This window comes from Drosophila montana, unplaced genomic scaffold (genome assembly GCF_035044405.1).
Source record: "Drosophila montana isolate Dmon_TW-CO22-7 unplaced genomic scaffold, ASM3504440v1 contig_855_1, whole genome shotgun sequence".
In the NCBI taxonomy this organism is placed as follows: domain Eukaryota; kingdom Metazoa; phylum Arthropoda; class Insecta; order Diptera; family Drosophilidae; genus Drosophila; species Drosophila montana.
Window position 1 is genome coordinate 1 of NW_026999144.1, and position 21,955 is coordinate 21,955.

At 38.1% G+C, this 21,955-nt stretch overlaps 1 protein-coding gene across 2 annotated transcripts; it reads right to left on the minus strand.

The window, feature by feature from the left end:
• Positions 1 to 4,729: 4,729 nt before the first annotated feature.
• LOC135440123 (uncharacterized) lies at positions 4,730 to 18,606 on the minus strand. 2 transcript variants are annotated; one of them, XM_064699131.1, is made up of 4 exons: positions 18,591 to 18,606; positions 9,379 to 9,552; positions 5,532 to 5,624; positions 4,730 to 5,464 (listed from the first exon to the last, which is right to left on the minus strand). In XM_064699131.1, the coding sequence occupies exons 2-4, from the start codon at positions 9,517 to 9,519 to the stop codon at positions 5,087 to 5,089; spliced, it is 612 nt and encodes a 203-aa protein (XP_064555201.1). In that variant the 5' UTR covers positions 9,520 to 9,552; positions 18,591 to 18,606; the 3' UTR covers positions 4,730 to 5,086. The 2 variants fall into 2 exon arrangements, with proteins under 2 accessions (XP_064555201.1, XP_064555200.1); XM_064699130.1 differs by lacking the exon at positions 18,591 to 18,606 and adding an exon at positions 9,724 to 9,885 and having other exon boundaries at positions 4,732 to 5,464.
• Between the last annotated feature and the right edge of the window lie 3,349 nt (positions 18,607 to 21,955).

Genomic DNA, 21,955 nt, shown 5'->3' on the forward strand with positions numbered 1-21,955 from the left:
ATGGGAAATGTTCTGAAGTTGTCTTTGGTTTTTGGGCAACGGCAGAAGTAGCTATAGACAGCCGAGTGTTGTGCTTGCAATTTGTCATTGAGTTATACTCAATTTTGTTTGCAACCTCGCTATCTCTCATGAAGTGTTTCGAAAAAGAGCTTTTGATCCAAAAGCCTCCTCGGTCTCTTTATTACGCAATGGATCGAGCCTATACTAACGATCTGATGCATCACCGTTCATTAGGTAGTTCGCCAACGAACGGTCATGCGAACTCCTTTATCTCTTTATGTCTCTTTATTACTCAATGCCCATAGAGTAATAAACAGATACAGAGCTGAAAACTGACTCCGAGCTTTTATTACCGTTTTAATTCTGAAGCAAGGTGAACAAGTTTGGTCCGCAAACGCAAAATCAAACTCAAGAAATAAAGCTCATTTACCATAGGAAGCAACAACAAATCAGCTGCAAAACAACAACAGTGCCCATGAAACCCCTTTTTTTTCATCTCCCGTTTTGATCGCTGAAATTTTTAAGCAAGATTATGAGGACATAGGAAACTCAGTGCAAAGAAAAGGGACAAATAATGCCACTGTGCTTTTTGCAGGTTTCTCTGTCGTTCCTACAAGGCAGCGCGTAGAAACAACAACAACACGATTTGGTTTGTAATGTTGTTGCTGCAGAGCCGAGTCTTGGCGCAAGTAGGTAGGAATTTGAATGCCAGCAGGCCATGCCATCCAAATCGAAGGGTTACGCACACGGCGCGTCAACATCATATACTATGACGTCACATTTTAAAGAATTTCATTTCTTGTGATGCGTAGAATATATTTCTGTCTTTATTACGTACATTAAAGTAATATATTAATAGGGTCTTTTATAATAATGCATGTATTTAATAATGTATTACTTTATTGTACGCAACGGTCGCTCACAAAAAGCCTTAAGCTGTGACGTCATATGCGAAACAAAATATTTCTTCTCAAATTCATATACTTTCCTTGGCTTGGCAGACACATGGCGCGTCGAGGCATTGATACCCTTATTTATAAAAATGGTATAGAATGTTTCAAGAAAACAATTATTATTGATTGCACTAATATTGCACACTAAATACGAAATTATATTTTTCTCAGACATTGGGTCAAATATCTGTATATAAGAAGGTTAGTACTTGGTACTTGGTTACAGAACTTATGAATAGTTAAAATACCCTACTTTAAGAAACCAAAATGGGATAGCAGGGACAGAATTTTTGGTGTGGTTTTTTCATTGTCGAATCGTTTGTTTTGATTATGGTTGTTGTTGGTTCATATGGGAAATGTTCTGAAGATGTCTTTGAGTTTTGGGCAACGGCAGAAGTAGCTGTAGACAACCAGGTGTTGGGTTTGCAAATTGTGTTTGCAACCTCGCAATCTTGCTTCACATTTTTTGAAAAAGAGCTTGTGATCCAAAAGTCTCCTCTGTATCTGTTTATTACTCTATGTTGCAGACCCAACCTTTTCATAACGCTCATAGTGCCTTGTATGTATAAAGTAGTTAATGCCGAGTATGGTTAAGATATCTTGAAAAACAAAAACGTTTTCCATCCAACAACTTAATTTTCGACTAATCGTTTCTATGGCAGCTATATGATATAGTAGTCGGATGTAAAAAAGATTTTACACAAATGGAGGGAACATAGTAAAACTAATAAATGCCGAGTTTGGTCAAGATATCTTGAAAAACAAAAAAAATTTCCATACAACTTAATTTTCCACCCATCGTTCCTATGGCTGCTATATGATATAGTGGTCCGATCCAGCTGGTTTTGACATATGTACTGCGTGCAACAGAAAGTGGCACCTCTGCAAAAGAGACTAGTTCGCATAGAAACAGACAGACGGACATGGCTATATCGACTCGGCTGTTGGTACTGATCATGAATATATATACTTTATGGGGTCCGAGATGTGTCATTTTATGCGTTTCACATTTCTCGACAAAATTATAATACCCTCTGCAAGGGTATAGAAACATAAAATTTTCATATCAGAGTCCATATCAAAGGAAATGGCTGCTCGATCTCCAGAAGACCAGCTTCAAAAAGCATTGCATCTTCTTAATTATAACGTTATTAGTTTGTAAGTTAATGCCAATAAGGCAATTTTTTGAATAAAATTATGAGTAACTATGAGTAATCTTTACACCAGCTTTATCGCTAGCACCTTTGCCCAGCATTATCGCTAAGTAAAAAGTGCTGGCGAAAAAGCAAACCCTTTTGGATCAGATAAATCGCTAGCGTCTTTGTCCTAGCACAATCGCTAAGTTAAGTTTACTAACGAAATTGTCAACTCTCTTGCACCAGGTAAATCGCTAGGTCAACGTCATGCAACGTCGTTCCGCTAGGTACGCGGCAATGACATCCCCATGCTTAATTCGTTAGTGTAATGAATTGGTGGTTCCACGGTTTGGGATCAGTACCCATCCTAAAGAGGAAGCAAAATCGTTAACGGTGCACTGGGGGACCCGAACTACAGGGTATATATACATATGTGCTGTTATTCACTTTTCCTGCCAAAGAAATTAATTTTGTTAGTTTCCTACCGCTAACCATGACGTATCCCAAATTTGTATTCACATATGAAGAACTAGCGGGTATTGCTCTGCTTTGCCCGTGGAACGTTTGTGCTAAACATTTTAGATATAACCTTTCCACTAAGTACACACCCGTGAAAAATTTAAATCTACCCATCTTGATCTCCACTTCTATTTAAAAATATGTTTTAGCTGAAGAATAAACTTTCGTTTACTAAACCTTTGACCCGCATTTGCCACCCAAGGACGTATCAAATAAATTCTCACAAATATCTTTGAATCCGATAGGATGGTAAGCAAACAACTGTTATGCAACCATTTATCACCAACTTACCACTGTTGTGGGTGGAAGTTCCCAAATCGCTGAAACACGTATTCATTAAGTTTTTATGTAGAGCATTGAAAATAAGTTTGAAACAAATCGGACACATCTTAAAACTTCACCAAAAAATCTTTGAATTGCACTTTCCACTGAGAAAGCTTTAATTTTGCCAAAAATGTGAAACACGTCTCAAATGATTTTTTATTTAGATCCATGGAAATGAATTTGAGGGCGATACGCCACCCACCAAATTTATGACCCCCATTTCCATCAGGGAAGGATGGATTTTCCAAAGAGCGTGGAACACCCCTCAAATGCATTTGAACAAAGATCTTTGAAAAAGAGTTTAAGGCCGATCGGATGGTAAACAAAAAAGTTTCATACAAACGTTTTTCGCGATTTTCCCATACTTGCGGGTGGAATTTCCCATGCGCCTTCATCACATAAGGTAACTATAGTGAAAATTTCAGCTTCCTAACTCTTACGGTTTGGGCTGTGCGTTGACTACCGATCAGTCAGTCAGGAAAAACAGATTTATATATATAGAGATGTATGCTATGTACTGAGGTTGGCTCGGTAGAAAATCAATATTTAAGTCGATACAAATATTTATATAATTTCTTTAAATTAAATTAATAATTAGTGCAAACTTTTTGCTTTCTAAATATAAATTGTATTCATCGATTTTATAATTATTGTCCTCCAATATTAAACAAGTTCTAGTCGGGAGCTCCCGACTAGGGGTTACCCTGAACCCTCTTATTCCAACACCAAATAAAGCAAGTAATAAAGATAAATTAAAGAAAAAAAAGCTCCCTTGGCAGGGTGCGAACTCGCAACTACCCAACCCCCACACGAGACAAAATTAAAGAAGATCATCTCTCGGTAGGGTTCGAACTTACTACAGACCTACTCGCCGCTGCCTCTACCCAACAACCACACCAACACTTAACTCTTAATGAGAAAAAAACCAACTAAAATAGCAACACAGAAAACAATACCATATCAATTGCAATGCTGTTGATAGAATTTAAAGAAGACGCGCATGAATGTGTGTGTGTACATGTATACAGAAATTCTTGGAATTTGAGCAGCAGCTATGCTGCTAACACGTGTAAACATAACTTTTGTGTTTCTTAACCGATCTTAATGAAATTTTCGACAGTACATCTTATTGTAGAATAGAATAAAGATTTGTGTATTCTCAATTGCATTAATTGTGGCTTAAATAAGTGGGCAATACAAATTGGTTTATTAACTCGATTTTTAGCTTTGTGGTGGTGCACGGCAAGTATGCTTGTGACGGCAGCTCCTCGAGGTGGTTGAGGTAATCCCTTAGTCCTGACTACACATTTACTTATTATTTATAGTCGAATTAATTAATATCGCTAACAAAATGTGTATATTCAAAACTTGTTTCCCGTTAAATAAGTTACTTTCAATTGTTTTATATTCCATAAGAAAAATTGAATAAAAAAATACTTACCATAATAAGACGGGAAAGAGCTTGGGAGACTTGTGTGACCGTTCGGAATGATTTGGTGAACAGCTCGTCGGGAAGCTCGAATGAGACGTTGCTGCGGTCCAGTTCCGGCGCGTCACTTAGATCTTTACCCCCGGCGCGTGTCCGACGTTTGCTCTGCTTGAAAAAGCAGAGAAGTAGACAAAATGAAAATAAGAGAGGATTGTGAGTAAGCTGTCTTATCAAATCATGCTACATATTAAACATAAAAGAGACAAGGCCAGGGCTAACGCTAGACCCCACAGTCGCATTGAAAATTCAGGTTTTTGGTTTGTTTGCGTTTTTTTCTTTTTATATATTTTGTAAATACAGATGTAATTTTTTTTTGCTTTATTTATCGTTATTAAGTCGAACATTACATACATATATGCGCCAATATTTACAAACATGAGTACAATGCGTAGCATAAAATTAAACTTATATATTGCCCTGACGACAAAGAAATTGACAGCGTTTAACAAAATTAAATCTTAAGTCTAAACTACAACAACAACAAAAATTCATACATAGTTTAAATGTCAATGAAGGAGTGCGAGCATCAGAGGAAAACTTAGGACTGTTCACTCCTGTAGAGTGTGTGATGTACATAAATTATAAAACCATATTGTAGAACGGACGAACGAGCGATCCAGGCCAGGTCATCCAATGTCAGCTAGGTAGCCAGTTGGCTAGTTGATTTAATAGCCTGCCTCATCGGAGTCGGGTGCAGGTGTTGTGACGCCTGCAATTCCATTCACTCCGCCTGACGACCCCTGCAGTATGGGCCCCGAAAAACTCAAAAACTTGGACACCACATTGCCCAAGCCTGCATTGGCATTTCCATTGCCCGATGAGGAGCCGCTAAAAGCAGTTATGGTAGTCAATACGCCTGTCGTCAGATCATTGGCAATATTGCCAATTGAGCGTATCTTTGGCGAAACAACGGCTGTGATTAAAGTCTGAAAGTCCTTAATTGGCACCGGCGCCTTAATGTCCCACTGCTTATTCTTCTCAATATTCGATCGATCCAGCTGCTCAATCACGCGTGTCTTTGTGTCTAGAAAGTTGTCGATCTTCTGCAATGGAACGTAGTCAGAGCAATCATTAATCAAAGAATGCATTCCATCGTATTTAGCTACTTACACCAAAAACAAATCCGAGCACGGCATTTTTCGCCTCAAATGTCGCATCGGGTAGTTTTCTTTTGTTTCGTTCAAGGTCAGCGCCTAACACCTCCTAGAATAGAATGGTGAAAAGAGAACACAAAAGATATTGGCAAGGTGACAATGGGTTCGCGGGATTTGCCAAGTTGAAGGCCACTTGTAGCCATAGTTGCGCATTTTCTAATACCGCGCATGTTTCGGCTTGAGTACCAATTTAGATCTCGGCCAGGTGACTTTTAAGCTACGACATTAGAAAATATCGATTTTTCAAATTTGCGGACACGGGTAAAGTCGATCAGATGAGGTCGCTGATAGTCAACCCTTGTGGCGATATTTTTTTTTGGTGAATTTTGCTTAAAAACGCGGTAGATATTGATATTTGTTGATTGACCGTCCCCGACGTGAGCCAACAATTTTTAGCACTTTGTGCCGCCAATATGCGCGAGTATATATTTTACAGAAAGACATCAAGATGGACATTACACCAATACACTCTGTTCTTTATGCAAAGTATAACAAAAAAGAATTGGCCATTGGGTGCAACAGACTGCATAATAGTCTTTCAAAGCCCTGACTTCCAAAAAAATTGAGTAAGATATTACGTCATAAAATTTTGACACGTCTCTAATGGGCATATATATATTTGTAAGGATCCATCTTTGGAGGAGCACATCAATAGTCAAGAGTTATTATAATTATGTCTTCCCATAGAAAAATACATGTCCGATCCAATAAGGTATATTTATTTTTGATCAGCATAAACAGCCGAGTCGATATTGCAATGTCCGCCTACATATGCTTGCCTGTTTCATGCAATAAAGTCTCTCAGTTTTAAAGCTATCATGAACCTTTGCATTGCAAGCATTAATTAAGTCGGAACCGAACGGATCGAATTACTATATTATATAGCCACCATATAAATGGTCGGCTGAAACGAAGGTTTATTAATGAAAAACTTTGTTGCTTAGCAAAATATTTTGACCAAGCTCGGCATTTTTAGACCCACTATGTTCCTTCCAAATGGGCCGAACCTTATCAACATTGGAATAATGTTAATTCCAGGAGAGTATTTAATCTTCTGCGTGCCAAAGATTGGGGTTCCTTTAGGTCTTTACTCAATTTAGTAATTTTAGCTCAAAAGCTGCAGAAGATGTATGCTTTCGCGGTTTTACACACCCCAAACGGGCGTAGCCGTACAATCTTACACAGTGTAGACGAGTTTATATTACAAAGTTACAGAGTATTCTACAGCGGGAATAAAATAACCTTAATACGGGGACAGATAAATCAACAACAAGGCAGATATTGTACAAAACCAAGAAATTCTTTTAACTTTTTAAACAAGTATAAAAATATATGCTTGAAATCGAACATCGAGGCAGTTTAGACTTAAGCCGATTAAGAGTGCAACAAAATTCAAGTGATTATACATAAATTTATAGACAAATACATACACACACCGAAAAACATGTTGACCATTTACGTTTATTCTAAGACCCTACAATTTACATAGGTATCACGGGCTTTAACAGCAAGGCGACAATTCGGCATTCAATACAATCATGTTTGTAGATGCTTAAAATTCATAACGTCATTGTCAACTAAAAAACAAACACTTGTATGCGTTTTTCAAATGTACATACATCAAAATTCACTCATTTCTAAACAAAACGCATGCGCAACGCGCACAGCCCAAGCCAGTTACCTTTTGTTGTTGTATGGTCAGCTTGGAGTGCAGATGACTGTGGCAATATACAGGTAATTAAGCGAACTGTAAATGCTGTTGATTTTTGAATTTTTAAAATAGTGTATACCAGTAAAGCCAGTGATTACTCTCCTATGTAAAGCATACATTTAAGGCAGATTTAACAAATGCATGTTCACGAGTATATGAAAAAATCTCTACTAAAAATCGAAATATCTCGCAGATTTCAACTAATACACATATAATCGCTACGCAAGTTAAAGGAAATTTAGATAATTTACTAAGATAAACATATAGAGTATAATGAGGCTGTTCCTTCATCAATGTTAGGTAGCCGGACGTGGTAGTCGCCTGTTGGTGCAAGAATATATATTGCATTATGAGCGATGTCTTTTGCTGCTTATTGTGGATGTTTTACATTTAACCTTTAAATTATCAATCAAATTATTCGTAGGCACATCATGTTATCATCGGACAACTGACTTAATCTTTGATTCGAATTCTATTTATATTAAACTGCAGATATTTCTGCAAGACTTATAAGTGACATTTTTTTTTTATAACAATTAAAGCCTATCTGCCTTAGTAATTTGGCAAGAGCCCTTGCCGCACGTTGAAAGAATACTACATTTCTGTTAAGCAGACAAAATCTATTTTCTAATTTGTTGGGACCAAATAAAATTCGCATAGTGCTTCAAATTATTAATAATTAAAAGTACGAATATTTTAGTCGGGTGTAACCGACTGCGTAATACTCGATTCACAGTTAAATTAGCTATCAAATCAGTGAAAAAAAAGAAACTATATATACGATAAATATTATTTATAAAAATATAAATTAGTCTCACCATCATTCGCTGATATGGATCGCCGAATGGACATTGCACAAAACTAATAACATTTGCTCACTTATTGAAACGAGTATTTACACGTTGTTAAGTACAAAATACATATCAAAAGAAGAAAGAATATCTTAAAAGATACTTATGAGAAACTTTGAGATGAGATAATTCTTTTAAAGCGGAGTCAACTCACTGACAATATCCCCACCAGTCACTTCTTTATCTAAGCCTCCTGTCCCCGTCAAGATTAAAGTGTGGATGTGCGTTTGCTCAACGCCTGTTTTTATGCCCGTACCCATTAAAAATGAGTATAAAAGTGTTTAATAAAATTTAAAAAAAAATATGTCCTCTTAAGATATACATATATAGTCTTGATTAGGACGACGAGCAAAATTGTTCTAGCCGTGTACATCTGTTTGTCCATCGTATACTACTGTTTGAGCTACTATAGATAGTAGCGTAACAAAGTAACGCAGACCTATAACTTTTTGTATGCCTTTCCCAGTTTTCATCGAAGATTAGAAAGTCCCATATTTAGAGGTTAGGAGTTGTGCTTTAAAATATATATACAAAATTCGTTGCCATATTGGATGCCCAAATTTTCACAAAGATCGGACTAAAACAGCAGATATATTCAAGAATGTATTTCCCGCACTGTGGGTCTGATGGAAGAGTGTTTGAAGTATTGGAAGAGTACTGGTAAAAGTGAATGTGTGTTTTAGTGTAAGTAAAAAATTCCTTCTTAGTTTTATCACAGCAGCTTGGTGCGGGATACAGGGTATCTCCTAGTCACTTACTCCCAACTAGTGCACCTTGTTAGTTTTGAAATGTTAACTTAGGTCGTGCAGGTTGAACAAGCGATCTTTTCGCTTCAAGGTCACAATTTTGAAACTCCGAATGGCTTGTTAACTGGAAATACACTTGTAAGCAGATGTGCGTACATCGGATCTATACTCTCCTAACGGAAAAACAGTATCAGCGGCTTCAGTCGACCACAAAATTAGCAAGTGCTCAGCTGCAGCTTACACAACATAGACAACTACAAAAAAAAAAAAAGAAAAAGGCGCAACAAAGGGGCTAGCAGACAGTTAACAAGTGACTTTTACGCCTCAGTAGTAACTGCAGCAGCAACAGAAGATGGCGGGGCAATGGAGCTCACAACAAGTTTGTACCTCTCATGACACAATAGGCGCTGGCAGTCGCAGTTTGCAGTCGCTGTGCTCATGAGTTGGATGATGTTTGCTTCCTAGTTACTGTTTGCTGGTTGTTTACTACTTTACCTCTGCATTAATGGGATTCAGCTCGGCAGGCTCGCTACTCTCCTGCAGCTCGAACAGTGGCTCCGCAGGTGCCGTTATCGTCAGTTGGGTTGTGGCCAATAGCAGCAGTGTCATCATCATGCATCTGATTGCGAACTTCATTTTGTTAGGTTATGTCCTGATGCTCTTACAGATCTATGCAGTTGCAAAAAGAAAGAAACAAACAAAAAGATGCGGTCAGTTTGTATTTCCAGGCGTGACAAACGGCGCATTCGCAATGTCGTCGTATGTGACCTTTAGCTGTGGGGCTCCCCAAAATGCTCTGCCCATCTTACATAAATACATATATACTATATATGCACGCACCAACTAAATTGTAGTAAATGAGCTTCGTAAGCCACAATTGGTATGCAAACTGAACAGAAACACACAACAGCTATAACAGCCCGCAATTACTACAACACAAGCCAAACTTTTGGAGCAGCTGCCGCAGATATGCGATACTAGCACGTTCACTAACTTTAAGCAAATGACTGCAGACGAAAGTTACTTCAATGATTTAGCAGTGGCCAAAAATCGGTTACACAGCCAAAGCGCAGTCGTCGAGCTTTTGCAGTCGACGTCGGCGTCCGCATAGACCTCATTTGGCCAACAACCAAAAATACAAACAACAAATATACATTCGACCATAAATATATATATATGTATATATATAAATATATATGCATATGTAGATATTATGCGATCATACCTACGAGTGTACATGCATGTATTGTACAATTGTGTGTATGTATGTATGCATGCATATACATACGTCTACAGTACATGTATACAAAATGGAAGACTGAGAAAACCGAATTGAATTTTATTACGCGCGCGCTCGCATAGGCGTCAATGGCTCGGCAACGGCAATATCAGTATTCAAGGCGGCGTCAGCGTTGACGTCGACGCTGCCGTCGGCGTAGACGCTGCTGTTGGCGCTGGCGCAGCGTTGGTGATGGCAGCGCATTGAAGCGGCAAACACGTTTTGAGCGCAAATTTCAGCAAAACTGCTCAATAAAGTGCAAAAGTTGTAATGGAGCGACTAACAACAACTTTAAAGGCTCAGAAACCTCTTTAATTTGTTGCAGCTGTAAGTGTTCGTTGCTGGATTTTTTGCAATGCTCTTTTAATTTGAACTTTTGGCTTTTAATTAAAACACAAGTTGGTCGTACAAACTTATACATACATACATACATAAATTCGCATGCGCAATCATTTTAATTTACTCCATTCTTATTTCAAGCACATTGAATGATTATTTTGGACTATACTCTATCAACTTATGTAAATGCATAATATTATCACATGCATATGTATGTATGTACATTAAATAAATAACATACATACATACATATGCTGAATATAAAGAATGACTCCCTACACCATTTTAAGAATCCCCCTATTATTTTGAATACCCTTTACGCAAATAAAATAGTTATAAAAGCAAATTTAAGTAATTGTATCAGGCAGAAAGTGGCATTCCTATTCATATATGTATATATATTAATACATATGTATATATATTCTTGACCGATATAACGAGCTTGGTCGTTTCAGCCCCTTTTGTCTGACTGTCTGTATGACAGACGGAGCTACCTTAAAGATTATAAGACCACTCACCCGACAACATATAGATGGGAAAGCTAAAAGACAAATTTTTAGGCATTCACTTTTTAGAGTTATGGTCCAAAGTCGATTTCGTTTTTGTTCGGGTCACAGACTCGCTCACTTGCTCAGAGAGGTGCACGTTAAGACGGGGTTTCGGGAAATTTCACCCGCAAGTGTGGAAAAATCGCGAAAAACGTTTGTATGTAACTTTTTTGTTTACCATCCGATCGGCCTCAAACTTATTTTCAACGATCTTTGTTCAAATTCGTTTGAGGGGTGTTTTACACTTTTAGGAAAATCCATTCCTCCCTGGTGGAAATGGAGGTCAAAGATTTGGTGACATTTCGCGCTCAAATTCATTTCCAGAGATCTATAAGAAAATTCATTTGAGACGTGTTTCACACTTTTCGCAGAATTCAAACTTCTTCGGGGGGAATGCGATTTAAAGATTTTTTGGGCGAAGTTTTAAGTTGTGTCCGATTTGCTTCAAACTTATTTTCAAAGCTCTACATAAGAACTTAATAAATACGTATCTCAGCGATTTGGGAAATTCCACCCGCAACAGTGGTAAATTGGCGGAGCACGTTTGTATGAAAGTTTTTTGTTTACGATCCGATCAGCCCCAAACTTATTTTCAAAGATCTTTGTTGAAATTCTTTTGATGGGTGATTCACACTTTTAGAAAAATCTGTTCCTCCTTGGTGGAAATGGAGGTCAAAGATTTGGTGGGTGACGTTTCGCGCTCAAATTCATTTCGAAAGATCTATATGAAAATTCATTTGACGCGTGTTTCTTACTTTTCGCAGAATTCAAGCTTCTTCGGTAAAAATGCGATTAAAAAATTTTTTGGGTGAAGTTTTATTTTTTCCCGATTTGCTTGAAGCTTATTTTCAAAGCTCTACATAAGAATATAATAAATACGGGTTTTTAGCGATTTGGGAAATTCCACCCGTAACAGTGGTAAATTGGCGGAAAACGTTTGATCAGTTTCAAAATCATTTTCAAAGCTTTTTGAGAACATTTATTTTATAACATATGTGCCACGAGCTAGACCGGGTTGTACCCGCTAGTTATGTATGTGTTCGCACAAGCAACAATGCGCACAAATTGAATTTTTCTCAAATTTCGGACGCATATCTTCCCTTTTAAAGGGACGACTAAATTAAATAATCAAAAGTTTTGGAACGTCAATACGAAATTCTTTCATTTTAGCTCGTAAGCGTGTGTGCATTTAAAATTTTTTGGACTTGCTATGCACGCAAACTTGAACAATTTTGTATATGGATAAAAGCATTTATTCGTTTGTTAACTGTTGGTTGCCTGCCTGTCCGATGCAAATTTGACAAGATTTGAAGTTTTTAGGATTTTTGAATTTCAAGCTCTACACATACACAAACGAGTGTAAATGTACAGATCATGAGCGTAAAAAATAATTTTTGGTTTGGATTGCTGAATGAAAAAGAAAAATATTTTTAGTCAAAAATGTTAAAACTATAAATAAATTATCTCTCCAATGTTGTTTTTGGTATATTTAAATATTTTGAATTTTCGCAAAATTTCCGCTGGTCATATAATCATCTAAGTGATCAGTCACTTGACCTACATATGCAAGTGCAGGTGCTTGCCAAGCGTCTACTCTTCGGCCCAACGGGCTGCTGCAGGTAATAATAGGTCAACAGTCATTTAGCAATCCAAACCCGAAATCATAAAAAAGAGTGGCTCCCGTCAGACGCGTGCCAATAATACAATTTTGTGTGTATTGTGTGTGTATAACTCGAAATTCAGAAATCCCGAAACAAGTATCAGATAAGTTTTCACAAAGATCTTCGAAAATGAGTTTGAAGCCGATGGGATGGTAAAAAAAATAACTATTGCCATTGCAGTCGCTGAAACATGTATTCTTTAAGTTTATTAGGGTTATCGCCGAGGACACTTGATATTTGAGAAAACCCGCCAAGGGAATTTTCATTAAATTCATTGGGTATGAGATTGAACCGCCTTTTCACCGAAAAGGGATAGATTTTTCTGAAAGTGAGCACTTCTCAAATAAACTTGAACAGAAATATTTGAGGTCGATCGGACGATAAACAAAGAAGTTTAATACAATCGTTTTTCGCGATTGTTTTTCTTTTTGTACATAATATACTATGCACCTTTCTTCACAGCGAGAACGTTTAGCTCGATCGTAAGATATGACAACTAGCTATTCCCAAATGCCAAGAAGAAACTGCATGTCTTAGCACTCTGTCTATCGCGGATATTATCTACTGAATTTCGAGCTCTACACACACACAAATGTGTGCGAATGAGCCGATCAAGGGGTTGTCGTGAGACAGAGATATTTTCATTTGATATGGATGCAGACGCATGCTAGACATTCTGATCGATTGCCTGCCATAATTGCCAAAATTTGTATGTCAATAAAATTCTCACTTGAATTTTTCGATATCAGAAATGCCAAAAACTTCAAATCTTGTCAAATTGCATCGGGCAGGCAGGCAGGCAACCAACACGCACACAAACGCATTAGTGCTTCTATCCATATAGAAAAGTATGTAAGCGTGTGTGCTTGGTAGGCCCGAAAACTTATCATGCACACATGCCAACGTTTAGGTACCCTTACCCGCAACAAGCATGGAAAATACCAATTTTGCATATGAACAGGCCAAACCCTCTAATAATATCACACAACTGCTTTCTCGAAAGCGTGCGCACAAGTAGCAAGTCGCAAAATTTGAACATTTTAAATTTTTGGTTTTTTCTTAGAATTATTCGACAAGCCGACGATGAATTACCCTTGCAGAAATACGACTTAGCTTTTTTTTTATTTTAAGCAAAATAGGTCCCCACAGTAAACAAAAACTTAGAATATAAACTATAAATATATCATTTTGGTTATTTAAATTTTTAATAAATATAAATATATCAGATTCTTCTCATAATGGCTGACTGGACGAAGATAGAGCATTTGAATGTGTGTGCCTTTTGCTACCACAGGCACAAAGGGAACACAATTGAAGAAAATATCTCTGGCTCGCGGACAAACGCCGTGATCTACTTGTGCGCACATCCACACAACACAAACATATGTATGTTTGTAGATTTCGGGGTTTTTTGAGAAGCTATGCTGTGAGAAAGAGATGCACACAACTGCGCAAAGCATTGAACGAGCAAGGCACATTCACACATATGTATTTGGGCTGTAAGGATTAAAAGGCAGCAACGTTGTGTGCTGAGCGAGATGCGGCTTCATACTGAACGTTCGGCTTTCGAGGCCGGCGTTCGGCTGCCACTCGCAGCAGTCTTACTCTATCTGGGCACACTAAAATGGTCGCGGGCACCCATGGGGCTCAGTTGTTGCGATTTATCGTGATCCGATTATTCTGCAGTTTGGCATATCTATGCATTGTAAAGTTAGTGGCTAGAGTCGCCAAATTTTACATTTACCTTCTCGTATACGCAGATCAAGTAGATTTCATTATTTGGATACCGCTTCATCCTACAAATGTAAAATATAATATTCTCATTGGAACTCCCGACTGATTTTGGTAAGAGAGGTTAAGAGTATCTCCTAGTTGGGCAGCCCCAACTCAAGCGCTCTTACTTGTTTTTTTTTTTACGATATCTACATTCATTTCCTCAGCATTAATTATTATTTCTTTTAAAAGCTCAGATTCCTGTTTAACATATGTCAGGCGTTATAAGAGGTAGAGACCGTAAATTTGATATTTATGTCCTCTTGTCGAATACGCAGATCAAGAATAATTCATACTTCAAAATTAAATGGAATAGTGGCTTAAAAAATAATTATTTAGCCATAAAAAATTGAGTTAACATAATCGGTGTTTTTTACAGCAAGCCCACTTGATTTTGGTAGAGGGATTAAAATCCCGACGTTCTTTATACCCTTAAGCAATGCCAAATGTCTGTCCCCTTATTAAGCAGTCAGACGGATATAAAGACAGTCGGAGACCAACATGCTCTTACCCACAATGACATAAACAAAGCGACAGATGAAAAAACGAGACATCCAAACACGATGCAACTGTCATCGTTTGCAAGGTCGAACCAGTTGAGAGAGCAACTATCTACAGGCTCTACGAATATAAGCGCTTCATTGTCGACTTCGAAGAATCTGAGCAACAGCTGCTATATCCTACAGCTTAAACTGGGCATGGTGGAGCTGGCTTTTTCTTTTGCTCCGCTTCACAGTGTGTTAATTAACTTTCATTTGTCACACCCTGTGCCCATTAAAAATGGGTAAGACGGGTATAATGGTTTTGTGAAAATGCATGTAACAGGCGAAGAAAGCATTTTCTATCCCAAAAAAAATATATATATACTCTTGGTCAGCATCAAGAGTGGTGACAATCTAGCCATGTCCGCATTTATGAAATTGTCAAGTGTAGAGCCTATCGCAACTAGAAACTTGAAATTGAATAGACGTAACTTCTCCCAGTGTCCGTGCACGAGTATATTTCATATGATCGATTGGTTGGTCCGTTGCCAAGCAATCGATAATTAAATCCAATTATTTAAATATGTTTCATAGGGTTTAAGAGCTAGAGCCGCCAAATTTTTCTTGAAGCTTCTCTTATTGTATATACCGATCAAGTATACTTTATACTGTAAATAGATTTGCAATTGCGATTGTATTGTATTTTATATTGTACAATATAAAAACTACACATATATACTATATTAGCTGGTCTTTCCATTAAGACATCCATTTTACACCATTGTCTGCTCGTGGAAAATTTCAATCTACCCGTACTATATAGAACTCTACATTTAAACTTATATTTTACATAAACGAATAAATAACCGAAAGTTGGCTTCCGCCCGTCTTCGTCTTGAAGAGAGAATCTTGAACCTTAAAAATAAACTTTCCTTTATATATCCAATGACCTGCATTTTCTATCCAAGAGGGATAGAATCAAATAATTATTACAAAGATTGAAACAAAGATTGATTTTTCAACTTTAGCGTGGAGAATTTCCTGTCATAGCGTGCACCCTCATCACATGGTAAAAGTAAAAATTTCAGCTTCCTTGCTTTTACAGTTTGTTTTGTGCATTGATCACCAAGCAGTCAATCAGGATTAACAGTCTTATATAAAATTATGTATATAGTCTTTGGCTGTGTACATATGCTGCTATTTTAATTTAGCTTTTTCTCTAAAAATCCGAATGTTGGTAAGACGTATGAGACGATGAAAGTTCGTTTGGTTGATGGGGGCGCGAAAGAAACAGCAGCGCTGCCGCCGCTTAAATTTCGCAGTTGACCGCACTTGGGTTTTTGTGTTAAGCATGAATGCATCTAAGTATAAGCACCTGCACTCACATCCTGCAATTCATATTTGGTGGTATATGCCACAATATTACACTGACTGAGGTATACAGGATTCCTACTTTATCTTCTTTTTATACCATGCACATATTGAAAATGGTTAGAAAGAGTATAATGGTATAATGTGCACATGTATGTAACAAGCAGAAGGATGAAGCATATATATTCTTGAGCAACATCACAAGCAGAGTCGATCTAGCCATGTCCGTCTGTCCGTATGTATGAACGCAAGGATCTCGGACCCTATAAGAGCTAGAGCTGAAATTAGCTGTAGGTCCTCCTAGTCCATGCGCAGATCGAGTTTGTTTCCGATAATCGATAGCTTGCCCCGTTTCCAAGTAATCGATAAAAATCGATATCGAAAACCTGTTTTTTGAGCAATTTTGGTAAATAATATGAGCTAGAGTCACCAAACTTGACATGTAGCTTCTAGAATAGTATATATATATCAAGTATCTTTCATTTTATAGCTATCGTCAGCTCCCCGCTACCACCTAAAAGCTATAAATCATGTTAGACAGACAGATGGGAAGGACGGACGGACATGGCTAAACCGACTCGGCTGTTGATGCTGATCAAGAATATATATAATTTATGGGGTCGGAGATGCTTCCTTCTGCCTGTTACATACATTTGCACAAATACATTATACCCTTTTTACACATTTTCAATGGGTTCAGGGTATAAAAACATTAAAAGAATGTTGTTTAAAATGCATATTAATCTGGAAAATGTGAATTTTTCGCTTTGATAAAACAATTTCTTGACATACTGTATATATTCTTGGTCAGCATTTATATCCCAGTCCAGCTAGATCATGTCCGTCTGTCTGTCCATCTGCCCGTTTGTATGATTGCGTCGCTTTCAGACCCTATCATTATCGATAAGTTGACCTGTTTCCAGGCATCCAGGATAAGAATCGTTATCGAATCGTTATTTACCACTTGGCAAATTTGTCTTAGTTTTGTTTTTTTTTTGAGAGATATAATAGATCAAAAACAAAGTCCTGCCATCTAACATAAGAGCTGTCACAAGATCAAAATGTCTTTGAATTAAGAGCTTGCAACGGGATATTGGTGTGCAGCTATTATCCTTATTAAATAGAAGCGAACCGGTAGTCTCCAACCTTGCTAATTCGTCTTCTTAATAGACGCCATCGATGTCCTTATGACCTGGAACCCATTTGAAGTAAACTGCAAGCCGATAACCCATCCTTTGAAAAGATTTGCTTAAGGTGGCAACCGATATCGAGCTGGATGATATCGATTGTAGGCACTTGAACAATCTCGGAGAGTGTTTTTTGTATTCTCTGTGCCAATGCTTGATTGAAACTTCTGTTATGCGGAAGTGTATAAGTCTCCTTATTGATGGGCTTTACACAGCAAGCCTTGACACTCACGAGATTGTCTACCATAGATCTGTAAAGATCCTAATCTTAGCGCAGCGTGATAAAGTTTCAAATCTTGCCACTAGGGGATAAGAGCGTGTAAGGGGGTTGCAGGATACTCTTGCGGGCTACAGTAGGCTGAAGCTGGGGAGATTATGGGGTTACCCTTAAGTAAGTTGAAGTGACCATAACTGTGTGTGATTTGTGTGCGTCTCTCATTCGAAGCCCAGAGAAGATAGCGGCATTCTCCCCATGAGCCCGATGGGAAGGATACGGAGTATGACATTCAAAATATTTAAGGAGCACCAATGATGATTAGCTCAGAAGAAGGGGGCTCTTTGATGAGCTGCATAGTAAGTTGTTGCTGTAACTCCGTAACTCTTTCTCTTGTAGCAACGCAAGTATTGTACCTAGCAGGCCAGTGTGGTAAAACCAGTTGCTGACGCTGTTGCTATGGTGCAGTATCAGAATAAAAGGGGCCGCAACACTTCGAAAAAAAAATTGCATTCATACAAAAAACGAACATGGCACATAACTAATATGCCTTTTTACTTTGTGAACAGAGGATATCAACTAATGCTGTTACTTCTTATTCCACGTACACACACACACTTTCACTTTTCTTTAGTCCCACAATATGCGAAATAATACAATTAAATGATGTCAATAAATTTGTAACGCGTTGCTAATGATCGGCCATACTTAGAAAAAAATAATTTCATTCCCGAGTCCGCTTTCCAGATTAAATATGGCGGACCAAAGAGGAAAACTTAAAAAAAAAATCGGTATTCGAGCCGAGCTATGGAATAATACCTTTGCTCAATTATCCTAGAATCTATATACTCACTTTTAATGTAAATGCATCTGCAGTTGTCGAGATTGAGATTCTGAATCGAAGATACGTGCAAGCATTGTACTCCGCTAATCTTACATAGTCCCTGCTACGGTGTCACGGCCCACGCGAAAGGGCAATCAAATTACAGAGCGGTGACAACAACCACAATGTTGCACGCAATGTTGCTATGTTCGGTATATGGCCTTCGCGTGGAAGAGTTTTAAAAGTGTTCTCTTATGGTATTTAAAACTTGTTTACCTTTTAAAGCCAGAGACAACAAATTTTGCTGATGGCCTACTCTGATGATCGAACAAAATATATTATGCGAACGCCTTTTGGGGGCGACATCTCTCAATATATATATATTTGGCGGCTATTACGCTTTAGCAGTTATTGGATTGAAAACTAAATTTAATAATCTTTATGAACTCATTGAAAATGGGTGAAATGGGTATAATGGTTTTGTGAAAATATAGGTCACAGACAGAAGAAAGCATCTCTGACCCCACAAAGTAAATATATTTTTTCTCAGCATCAATAGCCGAGTTGATTTAGCCATGTCCGCTTGTCTGTCCGTCGGTCCCTCTGTCCATATGAACGCGTTGATCTCAGAACATCTCAGAACAAGTGCTAGAGTCTAAACATTTTTAACGTATGTAGGTAGTTCGAGTTTGTTGCACATCATCAATAGCTTGGCATGTTTCCAAGCAATCGATCAAAATTGATGTCGACATCTTGTCTTTTGACTATATCTCTGAGGTGTTAAGAGCAAGATTTGATATGTAGTTTCTCGCCACCCAATTAATGCACACTTTTTATGCTATTGTAATTTTCTCGCGTATACGAAAATTCTTTGGCCCAATGAGATCTACTCCAAAAAATTTCATTGAGACCGGTTAGAAGTTATAAAATAAAATTTGTTGTAATATTAGCAAGCCACGTGGCAGCTAGCGAAAAAGGCAAGAATTTCTGTATGCACATGCATATGTACAAATGTGTTTTTTTTATGAGTTCTATAAATAAAATTGCAATCGCGATTGTATTGTGTGCTTGATGCGACTATGTGCTGATATTTAATTTAGTTGCTTTCCAATTAACAACCCAATTTTAATGGGACAATTGTTTTAAGGACAAAATTTTAATGAGGGAACATATTGGGTTTGCAGACTTGGTTACCTCACCAATTCCCAATTTTCGTGAGTATATTGCCGGCTATAAGTTCGTCAGATGCGCACTTTCATCCGGATTACCTTTCGCTGCTGATGATCGTTGTTATCTGCAAAATGTTGGCGCCGCAAGGTAACCTTGACGTTTACCCGCGCTCCATGGAGTTCTTGTGGGTATCTAACGTCGTTAATTATGCAGCCAGCGATCTGGAAAACTTCGTCGACTTCCTCACAGGAGAAATCACAAAGAGCTCCGTCATACTTCAGCCCAAAAGCCAAAAGACTCCTTACGGACAAAGGACGCCAAAGGACGTAAATAACCTAAATGGAGACGTCAAAATACTGCGTCGTTTGTTGTCCAGGACCCGATGGGCATTTTGGAAAGTGCTGGACCAGACGGTAATCTTCGCTGTTGCAGATTGCACAAAAAAAACGGAAGTAAGTTGCGTCCAGATAACTGCATGCAGCTGCGGTTCGATTGAGGTTCGATCGAGCATAGTAGTTTTTTATATGGTTCTAGATGGTTAGAAATGGTTGACTGTGTGCTCGATCCCCGAAGCAAGCTGCAAGTCTCCGGCAAAGCGCTGCTCATCAAAACGATGCTTACGCGCATTAGGACCTAGGCTTTTTGGGCCTACGGATCAGACGAATTATTTTAAAAAATATCTGTTATTTTCATTAGGCAACGCAATGCTACTCTCATAACACTCTAATTGTAAATATTCTATCATTGAAACTGTGCTTATTGTATGTACCCAATAAGGACATGTAATCTGTGACCAAACTCTACCTTTACAACCCTTTGCTTTTTAAACCTAAGAAAGTAAATTCCAGCGCCCAATCAAAAACAAAATATTGTAGAGGTGGAACTAAGCAATAACTTATCGGGGGACTTGATACTTGGATACAACTCAAACATAGTGAAATAAGTAGGGGTACTAGTGTAAACGGAAGAGCAAGCTACGGAAATCTGTTCTTACAGTCCGGCCTTCGGATCCGTTTTTTTTTTGCCAGCCTTGCCTCCTAAGCATACGGCGGCCAATAAAAAAAGTTTTATAGAGGACGAAATATATTCTGCGGGATCTGTGGACTTCGGACTAGTTAAATGCATCGGCACCCAAGTTAGGACCGGTGAAAGACGCACTCCCAAAGGCGCTAAACAAAAACAGAATTCCGAGGACTTCAAATATTGAGGGTCAGCAGAATTAAGGCTCGGGTGTTACATAAGCGAGTTCCATGGAGAACAACGGCAGAAGAAGCAAACCGGTTAAGAAGCTATGAATGCAATCAAAAGCAAAAATTATTCTTTGAGACGCTAAGCAATGCCGCTGAGTGTAGCGAACTGCATGCTTAGCATGCGATTTACCTCTGTGTCTCTGGATGTGATCTTCGATCAAGAACCATGGATTTACATAGGACGATTTCTAGATCTCTCCCAAAGTTCTAATCAGTTCCTATATGCCCAAGAGTAGCCCCGTTCAACAACGGCACTTAATATCAATCAACAACTAATTTCTACAATTCTTACATCACTGATGATATGGTGCCGATTTGGCAAAAATGGACATTAGGAAATCAGGATGTGGCGCTGACATCTGCATACCTGTCGGACGACAGAGAAGTACGTATTAGTCCACTGCCAGTATATGCAAGAGCCTATCGAATCGGGGTAATGATTCTGTGACTAGCAGAAGTCAATAATAATTTTTCAGAGAAGCCTATCTGTTCAAAAAGAGATATTCTTTGTATAACCGGTGGTAAAAAACATACGCAAACTTCTTTTTCAAGTATTTGATTTGAAAATAGGGAAATTCTAAGTTAATTCATTGATTATCATCTTCTGAGTCGCAATATTGTTAAAATTCTGAATCTTCGTCATCAGTTTGTATTTCATACATCATTGCTGAAATCTTTTCCCCAGGCAGATTGATCATTTATCGACGCGACATTATTATGAAAATACGACAAAAGTACGCCAAACAACCAAGAGTGTTTTAGTCGGGAGTGGCCTACTAGGAGATTCCCTGAGTCCAGCGCCGAGCTATCGTCACAAATATTCTACATGTTGCTTTCAGGATACCTTCGGGAACTCACTGACCATTCCCAGCTTTGAGTAGGGATATAACTTGCCGGACAGGCTATAAATGTCCCCCACCGGGTCGGTGATTTCCATCACTATCTCTTTATCCTATTTACTTAACACCCTATATA

Excerpts from the sequence above, each read along its gene's own strand:
- LOC135440123 (XM_064699131.1), bottom strand. The coding sequence starts at position 9,519 with ATGAAGTTCGCAATCAGATGCATGATGATGACACTGCTGCTATTGGCC. Across the intron at positions 5,625-9,378 it reads TGAATCCCATTAATGCAGAG|GAGGTGTTAGGCGCTGACCT; the intron begins GTAAAGTAGTAA and ends ATTCTATTCTAG. Across the intron at positions 5,465-5,531 it reads TGCTCGGATTTGTTTTTGGT|AAGATCGACAACTTTCTAGA; the intron begins GTAAGTAGCTAA and ends GTTCCATTGCAG.